The sequence below is a fragment of the Periophthalmus magnuspinnatus genome, chromosome 1 (assembly GCF_009829125.3).
Source record: "Periophthalmus magnuspinnatus isolate fPerMag1 chromosome 1, fPerMag1.2.pri, whole genome shotgun sequence".
Classification (NCBI taxonomy): domain Eukaryota; kingdom Metazoa; phylum Chordata; class Actinopteri; order Gobiiformes; family Gobiidae; genus Periophthalmus; species Periophthalmus magnuspinnatus.
The window spans coordinates 10,510,922-10,534,782 of NC_047126.1; the positions used below are offsets into that span (position 1 = coordinate 10,510,922).

The window sequence follows — 23,861 nt, forward strand, 5'->3', positions numbered from 1 at the left end:
GCTGCGTGTGGAGAAAACATGGTTAGATCATGATCCTCAATCTTCAAAAAAAACTGTATTATTGTGATTCACAGTATTCTGCACAGCGAAGGTATTCTGGACTTCTTCCACAGTTGCCATTTGTTAGTTTGGCACATTAAAGACTTAGAAACATGTGCTTGTCCAAACTGAAGTCACTTTCACATGTGGATGGACATGTCTTCATTATGGGTGAATGATAGACTAAACACACACACACACACACATATACACACACTCTACAGATATATGGAGGTTTGTAATAACTATATCCATGAGGCGTTTCTTTGAAGCTGTACGGGCCCTGTTGTGAAATCCACCGGCTCTTCAAGGATACAATTTTGGACAGCGTTCTCATCTGGTCTTAAGTGATGGCAGAGAGCAAAAGAGAGATTGAGAGAGAGGCAGATAGAGAGATGGTTATTATCTGTAAATACTCAGAAACAAATAGGGAGTTTTATCCAGCATTCAGCCTCCCTCACATTTTAATATAACGTTGCATTAGTATTATTCACCACGGGAGAGAGTGTGCTGAAACCCCTCATAAAGACGTAAAGTGGAGTATGACTGGATGCCAGATGGGACAGGGCACAGCGAGGGCACAAAAATATACAGAACCGGTGGCACAAGCACACAAGTGTAATACAAGGGGCACGCACTGCACACTCAAATGGACAGAAACAATGCGAGAATTCCCCCCTGACTTTCTCCTTGATACAGAGCCAACACATTCACAATCGAGGAAGTCCCTGTGACCCCTCCCCTCCTCACACTGGGACACCCCCCACACACCCCATCCTCTCTCCCTCCCCCTCCCTCTCTCTCTCTCCCCCTACGGGCCCGTCCTGAGAAAGTGGTGGGACTCCTTCCTCAGTAGATTTAACAGAGGACAGTGTTGCTGCAGGCTCAGTTGTACTCGGGATAGTACCAGACGCAGACCTCCTCTCGCAGAGTTGCCCTGACGACATGGATGTCAAACTGCTGCCACTCGTGGCACTGCTGGTGCTGGCCACACACGCGCCTCCGGCCAAGGGTGAGTCAACGGATTATTCATATTACTATTAGGTGGAGGAGTTTAGTGAAGTCTTGACTAAACAGTGGGTGAAAGTTTAGATGGTTTAGAGCAATAAATGTTTTTAGTAAGAATATTGATTTTTTTGCATAAAGTAGGAGTTTAGAAAGTTTGGAAGTTTTGCTTTGTTACTTCTTCTATTTGTAGATGCAGTTAAACATTTTGAGCACTGTTTTCAAATTAATTTAAAGTAATAATCTGAATACATTTAAAGCAGTAATCTGAATACATTTAAAGTAGTAATCCAAATATATTTAAAGTAGCAATCCAAATATATTGTGGGAATTTACATACAAGAATTATTTTACATATTGACAAATTCATTAATTAAAATGTACTTAGAATGTACTTTCCAATTGGACTTTCAAATTAGTTTATTGACACGTAAAGATTTCTGAATTTAACTGACCACATATTGGAAAATTCTTTCAGTTTTACAATTTCACAACTATTATTCAACAAAACCAGCTTATCAAAACCAAAAACATACTTAAATTTCCTAGAACTCAGAGGTCTTCATATTGCCATAACTGGAGGATAAACCCTTTGTGTGTTTATAATGTTCATGATTTTCTTGTATATTTCCAAATGAATCTGTTTTTTTTTTTCTTTTATTAAGTCTCGTGGTGTGACCCCACACCTCCAGTTCTCTGTGTGTGCGTCAGTTGCACACACAGCCTTATGTCTGATGCTAATCTTGTTAATCTGGCCCTGCGGAGCTCTGCATATTTAACATATTTAATGCATGTATTTGTTTTGATTTGATGACTTTCTAATTAGAGATAAACAATGCTATCTGCCCTGATGCCCTGGGGTTGCTGTATGTTGCATAATGATCTGGTGTTTTTGCATGAGAATTAAGCCGTGAAAGGGCCGGTATCATCAGTGTGATATAAGTGAGAGTTTACCATTTGTGGAGGGGCATTGTGGTGTAGCTAATGTGGGTTTGTCTGTGGAAAAAACTGATCAGTAATATCCAAAATATATAAAATGGGATTCTCGCATTTTTCCTGTATGAGAAAAATAGATTTTTAGATAGAGTTTTGCTGCAGTGAAAGTAAATATCTATGGATGCGTTTCAGCTCCCACATTATCAGGACTTTTTCATATATAATAACAGATATAATACTTTGTTTTAGATAGTTCATCGCTATGGCTACACATTTTTTAGACAATTTGATACCCATGGACAGAAGTAGTAACAACAGAATTAGCCGAGTATATATACCAGTATGTATTTTTTAATTTTTGTATTCAGCTTAACACATTTGACTGAGTATTTTTAAAAGCTAGATTTTTGTGATACGTCCACCCTGATATAAGGCAGAGCGTGTAATTTCATCCTTTACTTCATCTGTAGTCTTCATCAGGCAGGGGCGTTTCAAACAGCTGGAAACAAAGTCAAACTTTAAACTATACTTCGTGTCAGTGCAGGTTTTCAGTTTGTGACTCAAAACACTGATGATGAGTATCTGCTTAAAACAACCACTGACCTTTGGTACTTTGCAATTAAACATAACATTTTAGATTGTTTTTTGGTAATAAAATGTAAAAAGCTTTAATAGCTGTACTTAAAATGTAGTGTTCAGTTTATTTGTTGTACTGCATTTCACCACTGGCCTTTCTGTTGTTATAAGTTTATTGTTTGCATCCATAGAAACACGGTGATAATTTGCACTAAGTTGTCAGAGTGGTATTTGTGGAGTGGAGGTGAACAGGGCTGTGGCTGGAGTACCTTTTACAAATCAGACTAAAAATTGTAGCTTAGATGTGGAGGGCCCTCGTCGGCGAGAGGGCAGTGAATGCATCGTGAATGCACAGAAAGAATAGGCCTAATCTCTTTTTAATGAGCGCCTTGTTGTTTGGACTGGAGCAGGTAAAGTCATAGGCTCCCCGGTTTTGTTTAAGAGGATTGAACACTTAAATTTGTCCATTTTTAAAAGTGATGCAATAGAATATAAGATCATGGGAACAATGAGTAGAATTATGATATTTTAAAACACATATAAATTGTAAAAATCTGTATCATCGCTGTTGTAAGCAAAGAGTTTACCCACACCATTCTGTCCAAGTGTGTAATTACTGTAGTACATTTTATACATTTACCCACTGTTGAATCAATTAAGAGTTAACCCGGTTTTCCACAGCTGTTCTTAACATAATGTGTGTTTTGTGTCTCCAGCGAAGCCCATCAGCCTGGTGGAGCGCTGCTGGTGCCGCTCCACTCTGAACACCGTCCCACAGAGGAGCATCAGAGAGCTCAAGTTCCTGCATACACCCAACTGCCCCTTTCAAGTCATGTGAGTCCTCAGCCCATCTCAACCTGTCACCGCACACACACATTTGTACACATGTTGGGTTTCCAGAGGAGCGGGGTGATACGGCACCTGTTTGAGCTATTTAAGTTCAAGTTTACACGCTGCATGGGGACATTACACTGACTTACGTTAATTTACTTGAGACCAGTGGTGGAAGAAGTGCTCAGTTTTGCTATTTAAATAAAAGTACAGATATTGGAGCAAAAAAGAAAAAAGAAGAAGAAGAAGAAGAAAAACCTGAAGTAAAAGTAAAAGCATCTCATGAAAAAATCTACTTAAGTAAAAGTATTAAGAAAAAGCATTAAGTGGTTGTTATTAGAGAGTAAAAGTATTGCAACAATTTTGAGTTCTAATGAAGCTTCAAATGCAGTGCTTTTGATAAAGATTTAGTTGAATTTTGCTCAACAGAAATAATTGAATAGAATTTTTTTTTTTCTAGCTCTTTTTATTTGTATATTTTTGTATGCTCAAATAATGATTCTGTTAAAAATAAACCCTCTGACTTTTCAGCAGGTCTCAAACTGTAATAAAAATACTTCTACTTTTCAGTCCAGTTAAAAAAATATAGTGGAGTAAAAAGTACACATGTCCCGCTCTCAAATGTAGTGAAGTAAAAGTAAAAAATATCCAATTAAAAATGAACTTATTTAGGAACACTTACCTAAAATTACTACTTTCGTTACGTTCCACCACAGCTTCAGACATTAACCTTAACTTAACTTAACTTAATTTAACTCAACTTAAAATCATGATATTGATTTAATAATGAAGCAGTGACATCCTAGGGCCTGAGTTTTGTCCTCCTAAACAAAGCAGGTCCCCATTTGAGTCCCCACGTTGTGCCAAATGCCCATGTCTCACTCATAACCACATACCTGCTTGTATAGGAGCGTGGCGTCTTTATTCACACCTCATGAACAGCAGTGCGCACTGACAGATAGTTATACAAGGCCCATATCGCTCTGATGCATCTGCAGATAGACACACATGTTTACAGGGGCTACGTGCACTTTGAGGCATTGTACTGCAGTCACATGCCCAATAACACATGAAAAAAAACATTTATTTCTTTATATCAGTGGTTTCCAAATGGGTTAGCCTGGAAAATGTGATCACAGATAGATAAATAGATGTAATATGTCTAACTTTGAGGTATTTTGCATATTATTTGACAAAACCTAATGTATGTAATGTATATCCTTCCATTCTTGTGTGGCATTCTTGAAGTGGAAATGTTAATAACCGGAGCTGAGTCTGTGTCATGAAGGAAGCAGTAACTATAGGTCAAAGTCATTTTCTTTGTGTCACGGCTAACCCATTGTATGTCATGGTCGCTCTGAGACTGCACAGTACAGACAGAAAACTTCATAGTATCAGCTTGAAGTACATATCTGCTTTGGACATTTATATCTAGAGTTGTTCTGGTTTTGCTGAAGTATGGATGGTTTCAGGGCAAGAGCAGGTTTCCTTATTTTCCTTATTCAAACATGCATGGATGACATCTAAAACCTCTTCAGAAGTGTTTTTAATGAGGGAACAACGTTCTAACATGGTAGAAGGCTCAAAAAAGTCCATTTTGGATAATACCCCCCTTTAAACATTATAGGCCCATAAAATGTTGTACGATCCTTTATATTTGTTCTGCAAAATGGACTTTTCAGAGCTTTTAACCATGTAATAGTTGTTTCCTTCTCATTGACCCTCTGAAAATGTATTTGTAGTGATTCCTGCATGTTTGAGCAATCTTGAATTATATATTTTCAAGGCTCCATTTTGCTGATCACGCCCATTGTGACGGATTTACTTCATTCTCGAATTCTATGTTCTTAATCGGTGACACTTGCAGGATTTTGGCAGCATCACATAGTCATTTCGACACAAATAGTGTGATGTCCAGCCATCCACAGGAAGGGCCGACAGCTGCACAGCTCTTTTTTTGTGATGACGTTTACAGGGACATTAGCTCCCATCGAGCACCACAGCTTTTTAAGTCAGCAGACTTGTTTCTTTTATTAAGTAATTTTAGATGAATATTGCAATTTAAAATGTGCAAATTATAACATAATGATCCACAGGTGTAGATTATAACTATAGCAGACACAAACACAAGTTTCCACGGAAGCATTGCTCAATTCCATGTCCAGAGAATAAACACACACTATCACTATATAATGGAGAAGATCTGATCATTTCAAAGCTGAAGCTGTGGTTAAAGGTTAAAAAGAACAATTAGGGTCATGTATAGTCACACCCCTCCACAGGAGGTAAATCCTCATATCTCTTTCCGGGACAGATGAAAGACAGGCCTGTAACCCTACCTTCACTCTCTCCCACCCCCACGCTCCCTGTCCCATCACACTCATCCAGTGCAGAATGTTGTTGGTCTTAACTCCCTGTCAAGTAATTACTACCTGCTGCTAGTGGAACTCCAGTGCCCAAATTCCAGTCATTTAGGACAAAGGGGGGTCTCTGTCAGCTGGTCCGGACCCCTCTCTCAGACAGAGCAAACAGGACGAAGGCAGACACCTCAAAACACAAAACAGCAGCGCCCCACTAGGAGATGAGCAGAGCCACCCCTAATAAAACACAAGCAGGAAGGGAGGGGGGCGAATGCAAACACAGTTATAGAGATGTGGGACTGCGGTTTGATGTCTGGTTTGTGTGTCTAAAGACGACATGTTAAGGCATATTTGAGGAGGGAAAACAAAGAAAAAACTGTTTATCTTAATAATAAAATCATCAAATATGCCAAAATACAACCAATATGGAGTAAGATTATTGAAATCACTAGATAAAAAAACATATGATTATAGAAAGAAAGAAGCATATGCATTGCAGTCTCCAGAATTACAGAAACCAAATCAGGCAGGTGACAGAATCACATAAAAAACTTTATTGCCCTCATCAACTAGAATTTTCTTTGTCAAACAAGTCCAACATAAAACAAAGAAGAATAACAGCAGAATATCAACTAAGACAAAGGCATGCATACATACATAATATTAGACTTTGATTGACACGACCTGTCAAAAATCATCAGAACCGTGATTGACACATGTGGAATGTGGTAAACAAAACATAAATTCAAACAATATCCAGGCTTTGCTCTGGAACCTGGTTTGCACGTCTTGGCATTTCTTGACCCTGATGTGGCACAGCTGTGAAGTGAAAACCATTTCAGGAGACTTCACTGTGAAGCTCAGTGAGAGAAGGCCTCACTGTCGACAAAGCAAAGGGTGGACAGCATTTCAGTGTAATATATATATAGAAAAAGTTGAATTCAGTTGAATATTTAGCTGAGAACTTTTTTCTTTGCTACATAATCCCATATATCTAGCTTATATTTGATGTCTTCTCTCGATATATAAAATAAGAAATCACAAACAAAAAGAAAAAATAAATTGAATGAGGATGTGTTCAAACTGCCGAATGCTAGTGTAAATACAAAATATACAGTATGAACACAAATTCACATTTTCAAATCTCAAAAGAAACTCGGAAGCTGAAAAGGATCTTGAAATATCATATAGTCAAGAAGTAATTAAAAAGGTTTAGGAAAATCTTTGCTATATTCACACGTATGCATGTTACTTTTGATTTTTAACTTGGTCATTTGAACGAAATAACACAACACTATTCCTGACATCATTAAGCCGTGTAGGGAGCAGTGTTTTGAAGGTTTGAGGAGGACAGATAGACCGGAGGTGCCAGGCCTCGCACTCACTCACACCCAGGACCTTTTGCCACAGAGGCGTCAGATCCGCATGTTTTTGAAATGTGTCGTCAGCCCTCCTAAACTCCTCTGGGTGTTTCTCCTACTCAACTCCTCATCTGAACATCATTCTGATAACACACAAGTCCACTCATAAATATTTAGCTCAAACCTCAATCAGAGAACTGCTATGAGGGTGTGTGAGAAACAAGGCCTCGCTGTTCTGGAAGAGACCGCTCAGGCACTTTACGCAAGATGTTTTTGGACTATTTGACTATCCAACGAATTGTAGTAAGTAGTGAGTTGAAGCGTAATATGAGTAGTTGTAGTTGTAGAAGTGGCACTGCTTTTAGTTTGAGTACATGTATTAGTTTATATTACAGTTTTGTGAAGCCTGCAGGGCATCTGCTGTTGCGATTTTGGCCGCTACAAAAATAAATTGAATTCATTTGGCTTAGTTTGTACAGCAGATGTTCTTCCTCACACACTCTCTTCAATTTATGCAGGCTTTGAACTGGTATAAAGGTCACGCGAGCTTGTTAACGTCTGTGGTGCTTGACAAAAAAAAAATCAGTTGTTCTGCTGTTGTGATTAAATTATTCATAATTTCTTTTTTTTATTTATTTGGAGCAGATTAATGAGCACAAGAAGTCAGTATGTGTATCTAGTATCTAGTATGCTTAACGCACATTTCACATATTTTTCTTATTAAAACTTAAAAAGGAGTGGGAAGAAGACAACTTAATCCCACCCCTGTCTTCCATTAGAACATAAATTAAAATGCTTTGTTTAAGCTTAAAAAAAAAAAAATAAAAATAAAAATCTACATCCATTTATCGATCTATCTATATCTATCTATCTATCTATCTATCTATCTGGCCATAGTTTAGATGTACATTGTTGCTATAGTGACCATTAACACTTTGTCCAGATAAGCAGCTCACTTTATTTTTTTCTTCCAAACTCGTGATCAAAGATGTTCACTAAGTTGTTATTTGGACAGTTTTATGACACTGTCCTCGAGTCTGAAACCAACCAGCTGCTGTTCACCACCAAAAGCTCAATGACTTAATGCTAAATTCTGTAATCCCTGTATTAAGCTTTGACATATGGTAGGATCTTCGTTCCACTGAGGCGTTGTTGAAATTTTGTAAACGAAATTAACTGTTTATAGGCCCAGTTCATGCACCATAGTGACAGCTTCAAAGTGTTTTTTGATGTATTGTAAGAGTTCTTCATGTTTTTCATTTCTGCTAAAGCTATGTTGTGCTTAAGTGGTTTTATCAGCCAACGGATGTGTAATGTGTCTATTTAGATAACATTTACTGATTAGGCTTAAGCATTTCCTGAAAGCATTAAATATTTGCCAAGTTGCTCCAGTTACCTTAAGTGTCCTATTACCATTTATAAATTCACCTGTGTGTTTGTTCCTCGACAGAGCCAAGCTGAAGAACAACAGGGAAGTATGCATCAACCCTGAGACCAAGTGGCTTCAGCAGTACTTAAAGAACGCCATTAACAAGTAAGAAAGTATACACTCACACCTCACACTGCTTAGGACATAAATCTACAGCTTTAGTCGACCCCGAGCGCCACTTAAGAACACATAAACCTTCAGAGCTGGCAGTTTCTCTTTGAGACGTACACAGTGAGTGAAGAATTATCTGTGAGATTATTAGAACAAGGCTAAATCTGCGGGCTGTCAGCGCCGTCTACAAGAACGGGCCATTTGTAACGTAGTATACACAAGTTTGAGGAATTGCCACCTATTGTATTTTTTCTAGAAATAAGTCAGTTATAATTAAGTGGATGAAAGAAAAAGAAGAAAATGGTCAGATGTTAATGATATGCAGAGCTCTTTTTATTTGGCATTAATAACATGGAGTTTGGGCTTTTTCAGCTTTGAAGATGTAGACAGACTAATAACAAAGGGTTACTCAAACATGTGTGAATGAAATAAAACACAAGAAGAGTATATTTTTGAGGAGGAACACAATTTAAGTTTCATGAGTCAATTTTGTGTAATATAAGACTTTTAAATTGCCCTGATAAAAAGTCTCATTTGTGAAATCCATACTGAAAACCATTTTTGTGTGTTTTTGATAAGAAAAAAAAGCCAAATTGAAATAATTCGATCAATACAAGGAAAAAATATCGTGAAATATTTTTACCCAGCCTTTTTGTGTGTTTGTTTAATCTGGTTCTGAGGCTTGAATTTGTGGCGCCGTCAAAAGCCTTAACAAAGCCTTATTGGCACATTAGCCGTATAGGAACAAGTTCACACTAAACTGCTCCAGCTTTAACAGGAACAGTTCAAAATGGAGCCTCGTAAAATAATGTGAGTATAATTTGCCTGGAGGTGATTATGTCCCTGTGGCACGTCTGTTTTTCACTACATCATAAACACTGGAGGTGGCACACTGGAACAAAAACACATCACTGCGTTTTCACTGTTCACCGTTGTGTTTTTTCAGTCCATTTTTAAAACATATTTGACATAACATCATCTGATCAAGACAAAAGAAGTGTAGAAACAGCAGCATCATTTCATGCAACTCTATATTTAGGCTTCAGTCATTTCATTTCTTTGCATTAGTCTATTAAGAGAACAGTAGTTTAAACAGACACCCATGCGGCCTGTGGCGTAGGCCGTATAGGGAACAGCTTAGGGTGCACAATGGGAGGGGTGCCAGCTGCTGCCCTGTGTGCAGTGCTCAATGACATTATGCAGCTGAATGCTCCTAATCATTGACAGTGTATAGCCCCAAACCAAAGGCTCTGGAAACAAGAGCACCAACAGCTGATGAACTAACACGTCCATAGGTTCAGTAGCACAATTACCATGTCCACGACAGAGTGCAGGACATAGAGCGTGAGGCCAGGACTCTCAACAAAAGTTTTGGGCTTCGAACTAAATGGACTGATGTCTGGAGCAGTGGCAACAGCCCAGTGTGAGGCTGCAGCTCACAGACAGGGGGCGCTCAGTGCATTGTACAGCACAGGTGGAGCCAGAGATGGAGGAGAGGTTATGGGGCTCCACTGGGAACCACTGATGTGTGATTTGGATGCAGCATGTGTAAAATACAGGTTGGCCCCGTGTGCCAAAGGTGTCCTTTTTATAATCTTAATACAGCTAATCCCCTTTTGAATTTCAGAGAGAAGCAGCCTACAGCCTTATCATATATGAATAACTAATAGACCTAGCTGATCTAATTTACCCATGATTACAGGAAATTACTTCTGTTTTGTTCAAATATTTTCCCAGACCCCTCAGCTTTAAATGTATCTGCTGCAAAACATTAGCCTAAGAATTTTATTCAAACCCCCTAATGCATACAAAGGTCTTAGCAAAAGTATTACATTTTTCTGACTATTTACTATTGTGAGTGGGGTCAGGGGGCGCAACCAGAAATCTCGCCAAGAGCGCTTAAAAAATGGCGCTGTGCACACCCTTATGTGGATTTATATAGCATCTTTCAAGAAACCCAAAGCACTTTACACTGCATTATTAAATCACTGGTAAACTACTTTAGCCACAGCTGCCCTGGGGCAATCAGATGCAACCAAGGCTGCTAACCAGCACCAGTCCCTGTAACTACCACCAATCACTCACCACATTCATATACTAGGCATGATGGGTAGTGTCTTGCTTAAAGAATGCACTGGTTCAGAGCACAAGTGGCTCTGAAGTGTCGTCTCTTTCACATAATTATTTTTAAAACAAAGTCAGTCCACCAGTATTTAACATGAGAACGTCAAAAATGTACTCTTCAATCCAGCGGTGAAGTGGCCTTATTGAAACATAAGTGTGAAAGAGAGCAGTTGTCAGCGAATGCATCTCTCTGGATTTGTACGTTCAATCTCAAGCCCCAGACCGATCACAGCTGCTTAGTAATTTATATATTCTATTATATATCCACCATCTACTACAACCCATGTTTATAGTATCAGGCAGTGGTGGAAGAAGGACTCACTTTTGTTACTTAAGTAAAAGTACAGATACCAGAGCAAAAAACAAAACAAAAACAAAACTCAAATAAAAGTAAAAGTATCGAGTAACAGAAGCAAATTAATTCAAAGTGAACAGTTGGCCTCTTATTTCCCACAGTTCAACACAATATTGCAGTACTTATGGAAGAAACACTCAAATCTGTCTCTGTTTGTTTCAGGGTGAAGAAGTCCAGAAGACGCAACAACAAGAAACTGTAACTTCTGACAGCCCAGTGCACCGGCCATGGTTACTCCAGGGTGAACCCAATATACCTCCTCCTCCTTATCACTGCTATGGATGTATTTAAACATGCTGTATGCACCACCACCTGTCTGCTGGACTGCCTTCAAAACAGCACTTCACCGTCAAACTGTACCACCCACAGCCTCAACTCAAGTCTAACTGTGAACCCTGAAGATGCCTGTACATGCTACGTATAGCTGCTCTATATCACTACAGAAGCATGGAATGTGACTCTTAGCATCTGAACACGCGGTTATGTGTATACTGATTGAAGTTCAGCTGAAAATAGTTTAGATGTTTTTGTTTTTTCAGGTTTGGGACCAATTGAAAGAGTGTAAATGCTCATATTTTTTCATATTAAAACTCATGCACCACTAGAGGCATGAGTGTCCAATAACAAAACAATTGGAATTTAAAAATGCAAAATACTTCAATTGTCGTTCAAACAAAACTATTCTGACCTTTATGTGATAAATGTATTTAACAGTAGTGACAGTGCAGCATATCAGGTTATTCCACTACTCTTGTGTTTATGTTACAATGACAGGGAATCTCTATGGACCATTTGCTCGTTCAATCCCGAGCCCCAGACCGATCACAGCTGCTTAGGAAGTTATATATTCTATTAGTTACACAGTGTGATTCTACAACAACCAGGTTTATAGTATTAGACAGTGGTGGAAGAAGTACTCACTTATGTCACTTAAAAAGTACAGATACTGGAGCAAAAAAATACTTAAAAATATCATTTGAAAAAATCTACTTAAGTAAAAATATTAAAGTACCTGTTTAAAATTGTACTTAAAGAGTAAAAAGTAAAAGTATTTCACGCAGATTTTGAGGTTTTATAAGGTTTTAAACGTAGTCAACAGATAAAGTTCAACAGAAACAACTGAATCAATCATTTTTTTTCTAGCTGTTTTTATTTGTATATTTTTGCTTGCTCAAATTATGAATGTGTTAAAAAAAAAAAAAAAAAACCCTCAGACTTTTCAGCAGGTCTTAGACAATAAAAAATACTTCAAAAATGTAATAGAGTAGAAAGTACAGATACCTGCTCTCGAATTTAGTGAAGTAAAAGTAAAGAATATCCACTTAAAATATACTTAAGTAAAGTATAAACACTTAAAATTTGTACTTACGTATAGTACTTTGCTAATTGTACTTCGTTACATTCCACCACTGCATACTACTCTACATGTCTTATACTCGCTGCACACACAGAGTTATCGTGGTAATATACAGCACTGTCATCCTGGTGCTAAATGTATGCAGTTTATGTACTCAAAATGAAGAGACATTCATTATACTGTACTTCACTTTTGCTTGATTACTTTAACAGTCCCAGTTTGAGTTGTGAATTGCAGTTGTTACGTGTATTTGGGAAACATAGACCAAATATTTATTATATAGTTTGTAGTGAAAACCAGTTTGTCTGTAGTACTGCAGAAATTCTAACATTAGGACAATCTGCCTTTTATTGGTGGACAGTGTTATAGTACTGATATGTATACCATTAATATTGATTATGTTTTATCTAACTTAGGGAATTGACTAAATATTCTTTATCAGTACAGTTAAATGCAGTATTTTCGTACCAACACCGGTCCTTGGTAGGAACGTAAAGCTAAAAAGTCGTAACAGCTGCTTGACAGAGGACAAAAAGGGACTATAGTGACGGCGGTGAGATCGGAGTCTGGTTTTATTTTATTATATATATATATTTGAGCCACTTTATTCTTTTATATGTAATTGTTTATTTTTATATTGTGAATAATTTTACTAAATGCTTTCTGATGCAATGTACAGTAGATGGCAACTAAATGAAGGTTATAACTGGGACAATGAGCCGATACATGAGGCCGATATTCAAAGATCATCCTCTTCTGACAGAACTGCTAACTGTACTATGACGCCGTCAGTCTACGCCTTACTGAGCAGGGGCGTGGGCAGGAATTTGTGGACTCGGGGCAAGAAGCCTCACATGGGCCCTCCTCTAATATAAATGAATAGGAAAAGGGCCCTTAAGACTCCGGGGCCCGGGACAGCAGACCACTTTGTTCCATCCTGTCGCCTGTTATTGATTACAAAAAGTCTCAAACTAAATTATTGGTTATTATCAGGAATTTAAATGAGACAACACAGGTGATACAAAATGAGCAAAAACAGGTATATTTTTGGGGAAAATTGCCAAAAAGTGTTTTATGTTCCTATTTTCTACTGATATTAGCAATGACAATATTGTAGAGTTGATTTTATCAAGAAGGGATGGAATAATAAAATACATTTGGCTTTTGAAGATATGACAATACTAAGAGAAAACTAAAGGCCTCTGATGACTTTTTCAAATGACACTTATCTGGTTTTGCAAATGAACTTCACTTCACTCTTCTTAAATCAGTAGTTTCCATCATTATAATTGTGTGCGGAAATAATAATAGATCAAAACATAATTTTACTGTAACAAAACCTAAACATATTTATCGGTTTCAGAGAGTTGGAACATTGGGACTGTTGTCATGGTAATTAGCCATTTAAAATACTCTCTTTACATCAATCAAAAGTCCTCAAAATAGCATCTGTAACAAGAAGCAGCATCCCACGAATATATATTTTCAGCTTCAAGAACATGCAATGTATTTTTCAAATGTAGAGACTTGAAATCATATGTTGACAAAAGTTTCAAAAGGACAAAATCAGGAAAATGTTTCTGGGCCATTGACCACACAAGCTTTTTCGTTTGTATATTACTCCAAGCATTCTTTTGAGTCATTGCATTATTATTATTTGTGGTTATGATATACTTTATAATATGCAACACGTAGAATCAAATGTTTTGGGTTCACCCCTTCGCCCTGACGTCCATTTTTATAGTCTCACTCACTCACGCTGATGTATGTTCGGTAAGAGGTCCACAATTCCACCTTTGAGATGACTCCAACATGTGCTTTCAATTGCAACACTCCCCTTCACCCAGCAGGCCGTTCTTTTCATATCCACCAAATTGTTCCTCAGCTAAATACTTCTGCATCTCTGTTACCATGAACTTGGCATAGACGTCCCAATGGTTCTGGTCTTTCTTATCAGCGCTGATACAGTTATTTAGCATAACTGGTCACGGCTAGCTATGTTATTGTTATACAAAAGATCATGAAATTGTCTAACCTCACCTGATAATGTAAAAATCTATACCTAACCCTGTTGCCAACATGAATGCAGTTTATTTAAAGTATAAAGACTGCTACAACAAGATGGACCAACAGATCACTACTAACACTATACTTTCTTGTGAGGCAGCTTCTGACACAGTTGTATATGTAAAATGTAATAGCCCTTTTGTACACCAAAGTCAGTATTTTGGAAACAGTACTCTTTTTAATAAAGTTGAATGCTATCAAACTGTGCTGTGTCTCCTCTACAAAATGTACATATCTTTTGAATGGGGAAAAGGCCTTAAAATGGGGTTACATTTCAGAAAGGTATCTTTTTCGTCAATACAAGTAATCAAAGTTAGACATTGTGCAGAGGTGGTCAGGTCACCCTCTGTGTATCTTATGTCAACGTTTTGGTATAGACCGATAGCCCAAATGTTGCCAGAGCTATCCAGTATAAATGGATAGCACTTGGAAAGAAAAAAGCGTCAACCACTTTATAGTTCAAATCAAAATGTAGCCAGAGGATCTACAGCAAATTGAGCCAAAGCTGAGGCAGATGAGTGCAGTTACATTGGGTTAAAGAGAGACTGAGTTAGGTTATTTGAGTTGAAGTGAATAAAATATGGCTGTATATGTGGAATAAAGAGCTTTATAAGCTCAAATCAGTACACTCCGGAGACTGATTTTACCAGCTCCAAAGGAATTAAACACCCTAGTGTACAATGGATTTCACTATTAGGGGAACCAGCTCTTGCATCATGAATTATTTAGTGTCACTTGTCATTTTACAAAACATTTCCAGACAAGACCACCAGTGAAAACACACCATGCTCCAGAGCTAAAAAAAAACATCATGTCACTTCTTGTTTCTGTGGACTTACTGGTGAGTCTGGTGTTTGGTGGCAAGGTATTTAAACCATGGTATTTTATATCTTGCATATATTCAATTACCTTATAAGTTGCAATGGAGTATAAGTCACACCAGCCAAAAAAAATGCATAATAATGAAGAAAAAAACATATACATGTCATATAAATGTCATCTGAGTATAAGTCGCACCCCTGACCAAACTATGAAAAAAGTGCAACTTACAGTCCGGAAAATTTTTTATTATAAAAATTTGCATTCTTATTTGAGCATGGCCACCTTTCCACAGATCTAACCTATAACTTGGCTAGATGGCAATTTGTTTAAGCCAGTTCCAGGCAAAGCAATAACATCTCCATAGTGACACTATTGCTTCTTTAAACATGACTGCGAAAAATAAGAGTCTTTGATTTCCCATACTTCCAGTCTCTAGGTGCGTGTGTCAGATTTATAAGTGGACATCTTGGGAATGTATTGGTTGCTAATATTCTGACGTGATACATATGCGATACATTGCACAGAGCTAATTGGCAGCATATTGATTTGCTCTGGTGTTCGCACTGCTCCATAGAGAACATGCACAACTATAAAGCTGTCTGCTCTAATAATGTTGAACCTTGGAGATGGGATTCATTTCATGGTACAAATCTGCACTCTGGCCCATCTGTGGATAGGTCCAAGAATATGAGACCGGCTTTGGATCGGGACCAGGGGTTTACATGGGTCATAGAAACTGGTTTGGGCCTTCTGAGCGCATTCAGAAATGATTAAGGGATTTCTACTGCTGCTTACTCAGCTGAGGCGGTGATTGAGCTAAAGATGACAACTGGACCGGACCTATTTAAATGTGAGTTTTCTGACATCAACCTCTGATCCCGTTCAGGGCTTTGGCAAACAAACAATTCTCTACAGATTGATAAATATTATAAGCTAATAAAATCAATGTCCAGTTGGCTGATTCAAACTTGAGCCTGACAAAACGTAGACAAAAATATTCGTACAAATGCTGTCAGTTGGTGTCATAAAAGAAGTCATTGCTGCATTACATTATATTACCTTACATTACCTTGCACTACATTACCTTACCTTACCTTACATGACATTACCTTACATTACTGTCCATTACATTAGTTTACATCAAGTTTTTATATGTTTTTAAGATTGCACTTTATATTGCCTTTGTAAAGAACTTTTGGAACCGGTGGTTGTTTTCAAAAGTGCTTTATAAATAAATTTGACTTGACTTTGACATTACCTTACATGATCTTACATTACTTTACATTACATTACCTTACATGATCTTACAGTACATCACATTACTATACATTACCTTACATTACATAACATCATGTTATCTTACATCACATTGCATCACGTTACATTACATTACCGTACATTATCTTGCATTAAATTACCTTTTTCACTAAAAGCCAATTGTAAATCAACCATTAGGTATTACATTGGAGAACCTGTAGTTATGAGTTTTAGAAAGTGTTTTTGACAATATTCAAAATGGGCTACACACCTGTCTGAATAACAAAAAAAACATCGTAACACTGCTGAAGTAGAAGCACTCAAAAAGAACCTCACCCCTGTTTAATGATGGTTAGGAAATATTGAATTCCTCGCAAACTAAATCATGTGTTTTATCTTATCTAGTTTCCTTTAAGTCACATCTGTGAGTTCAAAATAGTGAAGAAAGACATGGCACGCACAACAAAGCTAAAATGGCTGAAAGTACTTATAACACCAAAACCAACAATAATAATATCTATTGTAAGAGAAAGAATGCATTTATTTTAAAAGTATGACTGTGAGAAATAAGAAGTATTAAGATGTATTGAGAAAGTAACACCTTTTTAGTGGATGATGCCTTCCTTAATAATTTGCCACAAACCTCTAAACGTACCAAGATCATAAACTCTGAAGAGGCAGACCACATGAGCCAGCTGAACTACAAACTGCCCACTGGTGCAGAAAATTATGGGTAATCCTCTGTGATTTCAGGTCCTTTACTGTACAATTGTGAACGACTTGATATTAGGCCTGAGTACAGTACAATAATAGGAAACATGTTAGAGCAACACGAGCGCTCTGTGAGGTGTGTGTCAGTCACACACTGAAGGATGTCCACCTCAGCCCTTGGTTATTTTGACAGAGCTCCAGGAGTTACTACAATAATCCATACTACTATTACACGCTTTGACATTACAGTATTTCGCTTGACACAAATAATATAAGGGTAGAGCAAATTCATGATTTCTTAGGCCGTTACAAAGGATTTTCAGAGCTCATTAATAAATCCATGTGTTCTACTAATACACATTCATCACAGTTTGACATAAAAAATAAATAAAAATCATCTCTTTCCTTCACATGCTGAGAACATCCACGCGGCCTAGTGTTTTCTTTACATAACTAAATCAAAATGAATTTTGAATTGATTTTATGGTGAAAGTGAAACTATGCACTGCTTCACTTACTTTACAGCCAGTGTTTTTATTGCTAATTTCCATGCTATGGCCGAATGCCCTCATCAGTCACATGTGTTTGAGTGTGTCCCTCTGGCAGGGCACTGACCCCTGGGTGCCCCACAGCCCCCTGCAGAGGCTCCTGTACAAATACCACCAGAGAACAGCCTTTAGAGGTCTATGTTCATCTAAATGCAAATGTGGCACTGATTATGGCCAGAGAGTAATAAAGATGGAGGAACCACATATCCCACATTGCACCTCTTTCAGTATGGGTTGTGTGAACAGTGTAATGAGGCTGGGAACATTCATCATAGGGAGACAAGAGAGATAAAATGTAAACAAAGATGTACAATATTTATAATAATGCAAATGAATAAAACAAAAGGTAAATGTTGGTGACGTCTAAATCAAATGACACCTCTGCATGTTTCTGAAGTTGCCTTGTCCCTTTACCACATCTAAAACGATCTTGAAATGTTCAAATCTCTTTTAGTCAAATAAGAAATAGCAGAACACACATTTTCCTCATTTTAGTGTCACATTTCTTTCCAAATTTGGGTTGCAGATACAGAATCAGTATTGTGATGGAGGAATGACAGAGGGGGGGATGCAGAGGGCACATGTGGAGGCGATCATTCATGGCTCATTACAGCAGACGTCACACACAAAGACTGGCTCTGATCCACATATGCTCAGGCCAGTCTGAGACCACGGCTGCTGCTGCCCGGCAACAAGACAAACTCCATACAGCTCACAATGATACAGACACGCCAACAATACTACTGCAGTACACGGAAACGACCATCAAGTGTTTTCATTTAGATCCGGAAAATATTACTCAATGGAAAGCTACTTTTTTACTGATGACAAGCAAACCAGTCAAAATCAGACAATCCGACAAATTCCAGTGAATGCAATGCAGTGAATGTGTTATTAATTTTAATCTGAAGAATTGTATGGTTTAGTAGTGTGAACTGCAGAGAGCGGAGTTCACACAAATCCACATTTTCCAAAGCACATAATAATTCACGTTCTCTGTGGACACGGACCTTCATCACAGACAGCATTTTTCCTCAGAGTTTTGATTGTTTAGTCTTACTCTAAGTGTCTTTGATGTAAGATGCTGGGCCTATATGTGACATGTACAGTGTTCAGGGACCCTCCTCAAACTTTGGATCTTGTCTTTCTCAAGGAAGCTTTCCATCACAGCACCGAATAAACATGTCTGCAGTTTTTGTACTATACTGTTTCACACTGCCTTTTACAAGTGGTCTTTGTGTTTATATTGAGTATAATAGATGCATTCAAAAATGCAATTTTGTGCATACTTTTTATAATGGTTTGTGGAACTGGAGCTTGGACAGTGTGATGCATCAGGACAGTGAAGACCTGTCCATATGTCTGCTATAGATTTTGAGCCTTTCCTAACATGACCCTCATTTATACAGGCTTGGGGCTAGTGGTCCACACGCTTGTGACCCTTGTGGCTGAATAACAGTTTAAGTATATTCCAAATGCAAACCTTATTGTGGTCAATGCAGATGTGATTCTATGATAAATAAATGATAATGTTACCAAATGTGTCAGTTCAAGTTAAATAAGAAGAGAAACAATAACAGCTGCAGATAACTGCAGCTTATTTTATAGAGTTTTGGTTCAATGAAAAAAAAAACACTATAATTCAAACATGGACTATCACTGTGTAATTGGATGGGACATTTCCTGGACTGAACCACAGTGGGGCAGGTTTAGTCAGATAAAGGGCGTGAATGATTGATATATTTTTGGTTAACTTTAAAAAAGGGTAAAAATGTGTTTCATAAGTCTAATTTTGTAGAGTGATTTTCAGAGCGTTGCACGATTAGATGTAAACACATAGATCTCTTCTGAACACGCAGGTGCCTGTCATCCATCATCTTAAATTACATGCTCATCGCTCGGGAATACAAAGAAAGAACTTTTTACTAGAACATCCATCTTGCTCTGGATACATTTAAATATAAATGGATCTTACTCTGGCCAATCCCCATAGACGTATGTTCTAGCATTCCAGTCATTCCAGGTGATTTGCATTTTCAGTTTTTAGGCCTTTCTTCACAGACGCACCCTTATCCAAATTTTTGATATGCAACAATGCAATCATTTTGAATCAATATCTGTCACTAAAAGCATGTGGTTTGGAGTTAATTTGGGTTTTAGTGTTAAATGGTAATAATTAAAAGTCTACAAAAATAATATTGAAAAATGTAATACAAAAAAAACACACAAAAAAAAAAAAACAACCCCTTTTGATACCTGACAGTTTGGACTCCTCATTCGTGGTCTTCCTCGGAGTGGTCACGTGACTTTAAACTCCGACGAGGGGGCTTTTTTAGTTTCACACACCTGGGATACTGTCCTGAAAAAGTTGGACTGCAGATAACGCTTTTATCCTGCCTCCACCTGTAGGAAGACAGTGCCAAAACCTGTTTAAATCAGCTGACGACTCTGAGGAAGAGCAGTCAAAACTGTCAAGTATGAACACAAACTAAACTGGTCTGAAAAAAAAATCTATTCAAATAAATTATTTAATTTCGGCTTTTACAATGGATCGGACCTGGGCGCCTGAGAGATTACACAGATAACCCTACTTACATTGGAAATACATCAAGCCCCTGTAGCTCAGTATGGTTCTCAAGAGGGAGGGCAGAGTCTCCTGGCACCCAGCTCTGCATAGTTCAATAAAGTCTAACAATACTGCTAGGGAGTAGGGGACACCTGCTTACAAGGCCTCCATGTAATCTGGCTATAAATACTGATACGTTTTTGGCCTTAACCTCATGTCAGGAGCAGAAAATGTCTCATGAGTGATGACTTGACAGCTTTATAATGTTGGCATTAAACTGACAACAAGTGAATTGCATTGAATATACTGCATGGCATTTGATTGAGTAAGGTGGAAATCCCGGTATTAAAAATAAAAGACCAGGCCATTAAACAGCTGGACAAAAACAACAGAAAATATAGTAGAGGCCATATATTTTATAGTATTTTGGAAAAGACTAATAAAACTGTACAGGGAGGCAGAATTCAATGGTGACTGCCCCCTATGGTGAAACATGACAGAGCTATGCCATAGAGTTCAGAGGTCGTGGAGGTAGCTTGGGTGGTATGGTTTGGCTTTCCCCTGCGCACTCGTCCTGGGGGAGCCATGAGGAGACTTATTATAGATGTGAACGAGGACAAACTCATATAGGCTTGTTAAAGACACAGATTATTCCCCTGTGGATGCTGCGTGCACTGGGAACCAGCCGCAGACATGTGTGATGAATGGACTCATACATAACAAAGCAACAAAAGTGGGCATGTGTGGATGTGAGACGGAGAGCTGGCAACATGCTTTCAAAGACATAAAATCTACTACACTTTAGGGAGAATAAGAGCACTCTGACACATCTTACTCTTATGATTTACAAGTACAATTTATGTGCTTTTATTTTTTTTATGGGAACCTGATCCCCGCTACAATTTCAAAAATACAGTACAAGCGTTCTTCACATTAGCGACATGGTTCTTTGATGCTTTGAAGATGATTTCACCATACCTCGATGTGTAACAACTTTAAAGGTACACTACGGAACTTTTCTGCAAAGTTATGAAGTCATGGCTGATGTCATGAAGATTATTTCACCAGTAATTTGATATGTAATGATTTTAAAAGGTGCACTATGTAACGTTTCTGATGTAGAGTCCATCACCTGCTTGTCTCCATAGAGATGTTATCGCTTTGCCTGGACTGTTCCACGGTGTGAGATTAAGCGTATGTACTGTATGTCGCATTACAGGTGTTTTAATTGCTTGAAAAACCTTAAAAAACTGGGCAGGGTTTTCTCTCCACAGATCTGACCTGGTGTACCCTTCACCAACAAAATTACAAAGTTGTGAATTGGCTTTTGTGCATTATTGTCACTGAATGTTGAATGGCATTAACAGAAAACAATGCTGTCCTTAAACTACTAAAGAAAAAACAGGATACAAACAGCATTTATCAGACAATCTCTCTGATATGTGGGAGGGGTGCAGATAATGTACAGTGGCCCGGTGGGGATTTTAGGACCACACGAGACTACTCAAACAAAATAAGTCCTGGTGCTTTCCCCCGTGATTCAGTTGTACCTCACTCTTCACTACATGGACCGATAGTCGCCAGTCCACAGCTGCTACATCCATAAAGTGTGCAGGTCGTCTAAGGTGAGGAAGCATTAAAACAGCTCCCTTTGATTAATCTGTTTATGACCGAAGTCACACTGGTATTTATCAATGGAAATGCAAAATGAAAAATTATCTCACTAAAACCTTTGGAAAAAGATCTTAGAGCAATATGTGTGTTGTGAGTTGAGAAAAAACAGAGAAAATGTGTTCTGTATCATCGCCCTCATGTGTTGTATTTATCATGGAAGATGGGACTAACAATATATTCTATAGACTTCATACTAGCCTTGTAGTTTAGATTTAGAAATTTAAGTTTTTATATTATAATAATGCTTTGAATTTTATTACGCTATTTTTTTTATCTATGTTATAACATTGTTTCCTCATCACAAACATGCCCGGAGTTGTGTTTTGATTCATTCACACATTTTTAACACACAAACCCTGCATATTTAGGCCGTTCTTTTCTCAAATAAAAAACTGTTCCACCTTGTGATGTCATGTGGTTATACAGGAAGAGCTCCACTGTGTTTTTAAACTCCATAAAACTTGAATAGAATCATTTGAATACTTTTACTTCTGAGTGGAACTAAGGTGGAACAGAGCATTTTGAGTTATGGACTAATAATAACGGATTATTCAACCATGTGTGAATGCAACAAAACAACAAAACAACGCAGGGTATGTCTTTGAGGAGTTAACAACATTCTAAAATGGCATAAAGCTCGCAATAATGCATTTTGTGTAATACAGTACCTTTACAATTGAAATATGTAAAGTATTTCTTGACATTAAAAAAACAGAAACAGAAAAATATGAATAAACTCTACTATAGTTAAACAAAAGCTCTAGTAAAGATAATGTATTCATCGCTCTCTGTTTACTGTGCTCCCCAGACCAATGATTCAGTGATTTGTGCCTTCTTGAGTTCTCAGACAGTGACCTCCGTTTGTCTTACATGTTCTTTGCATATCATTGTGAACATGACCAGGGTATTTAGCCAACTGCTGGCTGTGTGCCCAGACCAGCGCTTCTCCATGGACAGCCATTCAAAAGGACGATTGTTAAAGCCACAGTATTATCTTCTCCACCGGGGGCAGAGTTCAGCAGACTGGTGTTAAAACGTCATTAGTCTTGATTAGCGATCTTTGTTCTTCTGCATGTTCGCTTTAAAGGCCCAAATGTTGCCTTATGGTGTGGAAGGCTTCCCTACTACAAGCTAACGAGGCTCTGAATCAAAAGTCAATAGCCATAGACTGCTACTATGCAATGTCCCTACATGTAAGTTAGAGGTTAAACAGACAGAGGTGAACTGAAAAAGCTGGGGCCATTTGTCAGTGTCTGAAATTGTACCCAAAGAGAAAATGCATGTGAATAAAACTAGTTAAGCAATAGGCTAGACTCATTGAAGAGCTGATGTAGTGTGGAACTTGTAAAGGACAAAATTCAACACGGTTCTAGGTCCAGATGGCATCTATGGACAGACACTTCATCACTGCTCTGTGCAACTGGGAGCTCCTTTTCCAGAACTCTGTTGACACCGGAACAGTTTCTCAGCTATGGAAGCAATCAAAAGTGTTCCCCTTTGCAAAAAAAGGTGCGAAATGATCTTCGGCCAGTAGCCCTGACGTCCCTTGTGATGAAAGCTCTGGAGAGGATTATCAAGCAGCACATCACTATAGAGTCATCTGGCTCCCATCTGGACATCAGCTGCAGTGTCCAAGCTGCAAGTCACAGCAGCTTGGACACTGCAGCCTTTAAGACAAAGGAAGAGCATCTTTGTCCTGAAGGCTCTTTCTCTGCTCAATCAGCCTGCCCTG

At 38.1% G+C, this 23,861-nt stretch overlaps 1 protein-coding gene across 1 annotated transcript; it reads left to right on the forward strand.

The window, feature by feature from the left end:
• Positions 1-911: 911 nt before the first annotated feature.
• On the forward strand, positions 912-14,750 carry cxcl12b (chemokine (C-X-C motif) ligand 12b (stromal cell-derived factor 1)). Its single transcript, XM_033969707.2, has 4 exons — positions 912-1,051; positions 3,273-3,390; positions 8,559-8,642; positions 11,290-14,750. Exons 1-4 carry the CDS (start codon positions 985-987, stop codon positions 11,327-11,329), a joined length of 309 nt encoding a protein of 102 aa, XP_033825598.1. The 5' UTR covers positions 912-984; the 3' UTR covers positions 11,330-14,750.
• Positions 14,751-23,861: the final 9,111 nt, after the last annotated feature.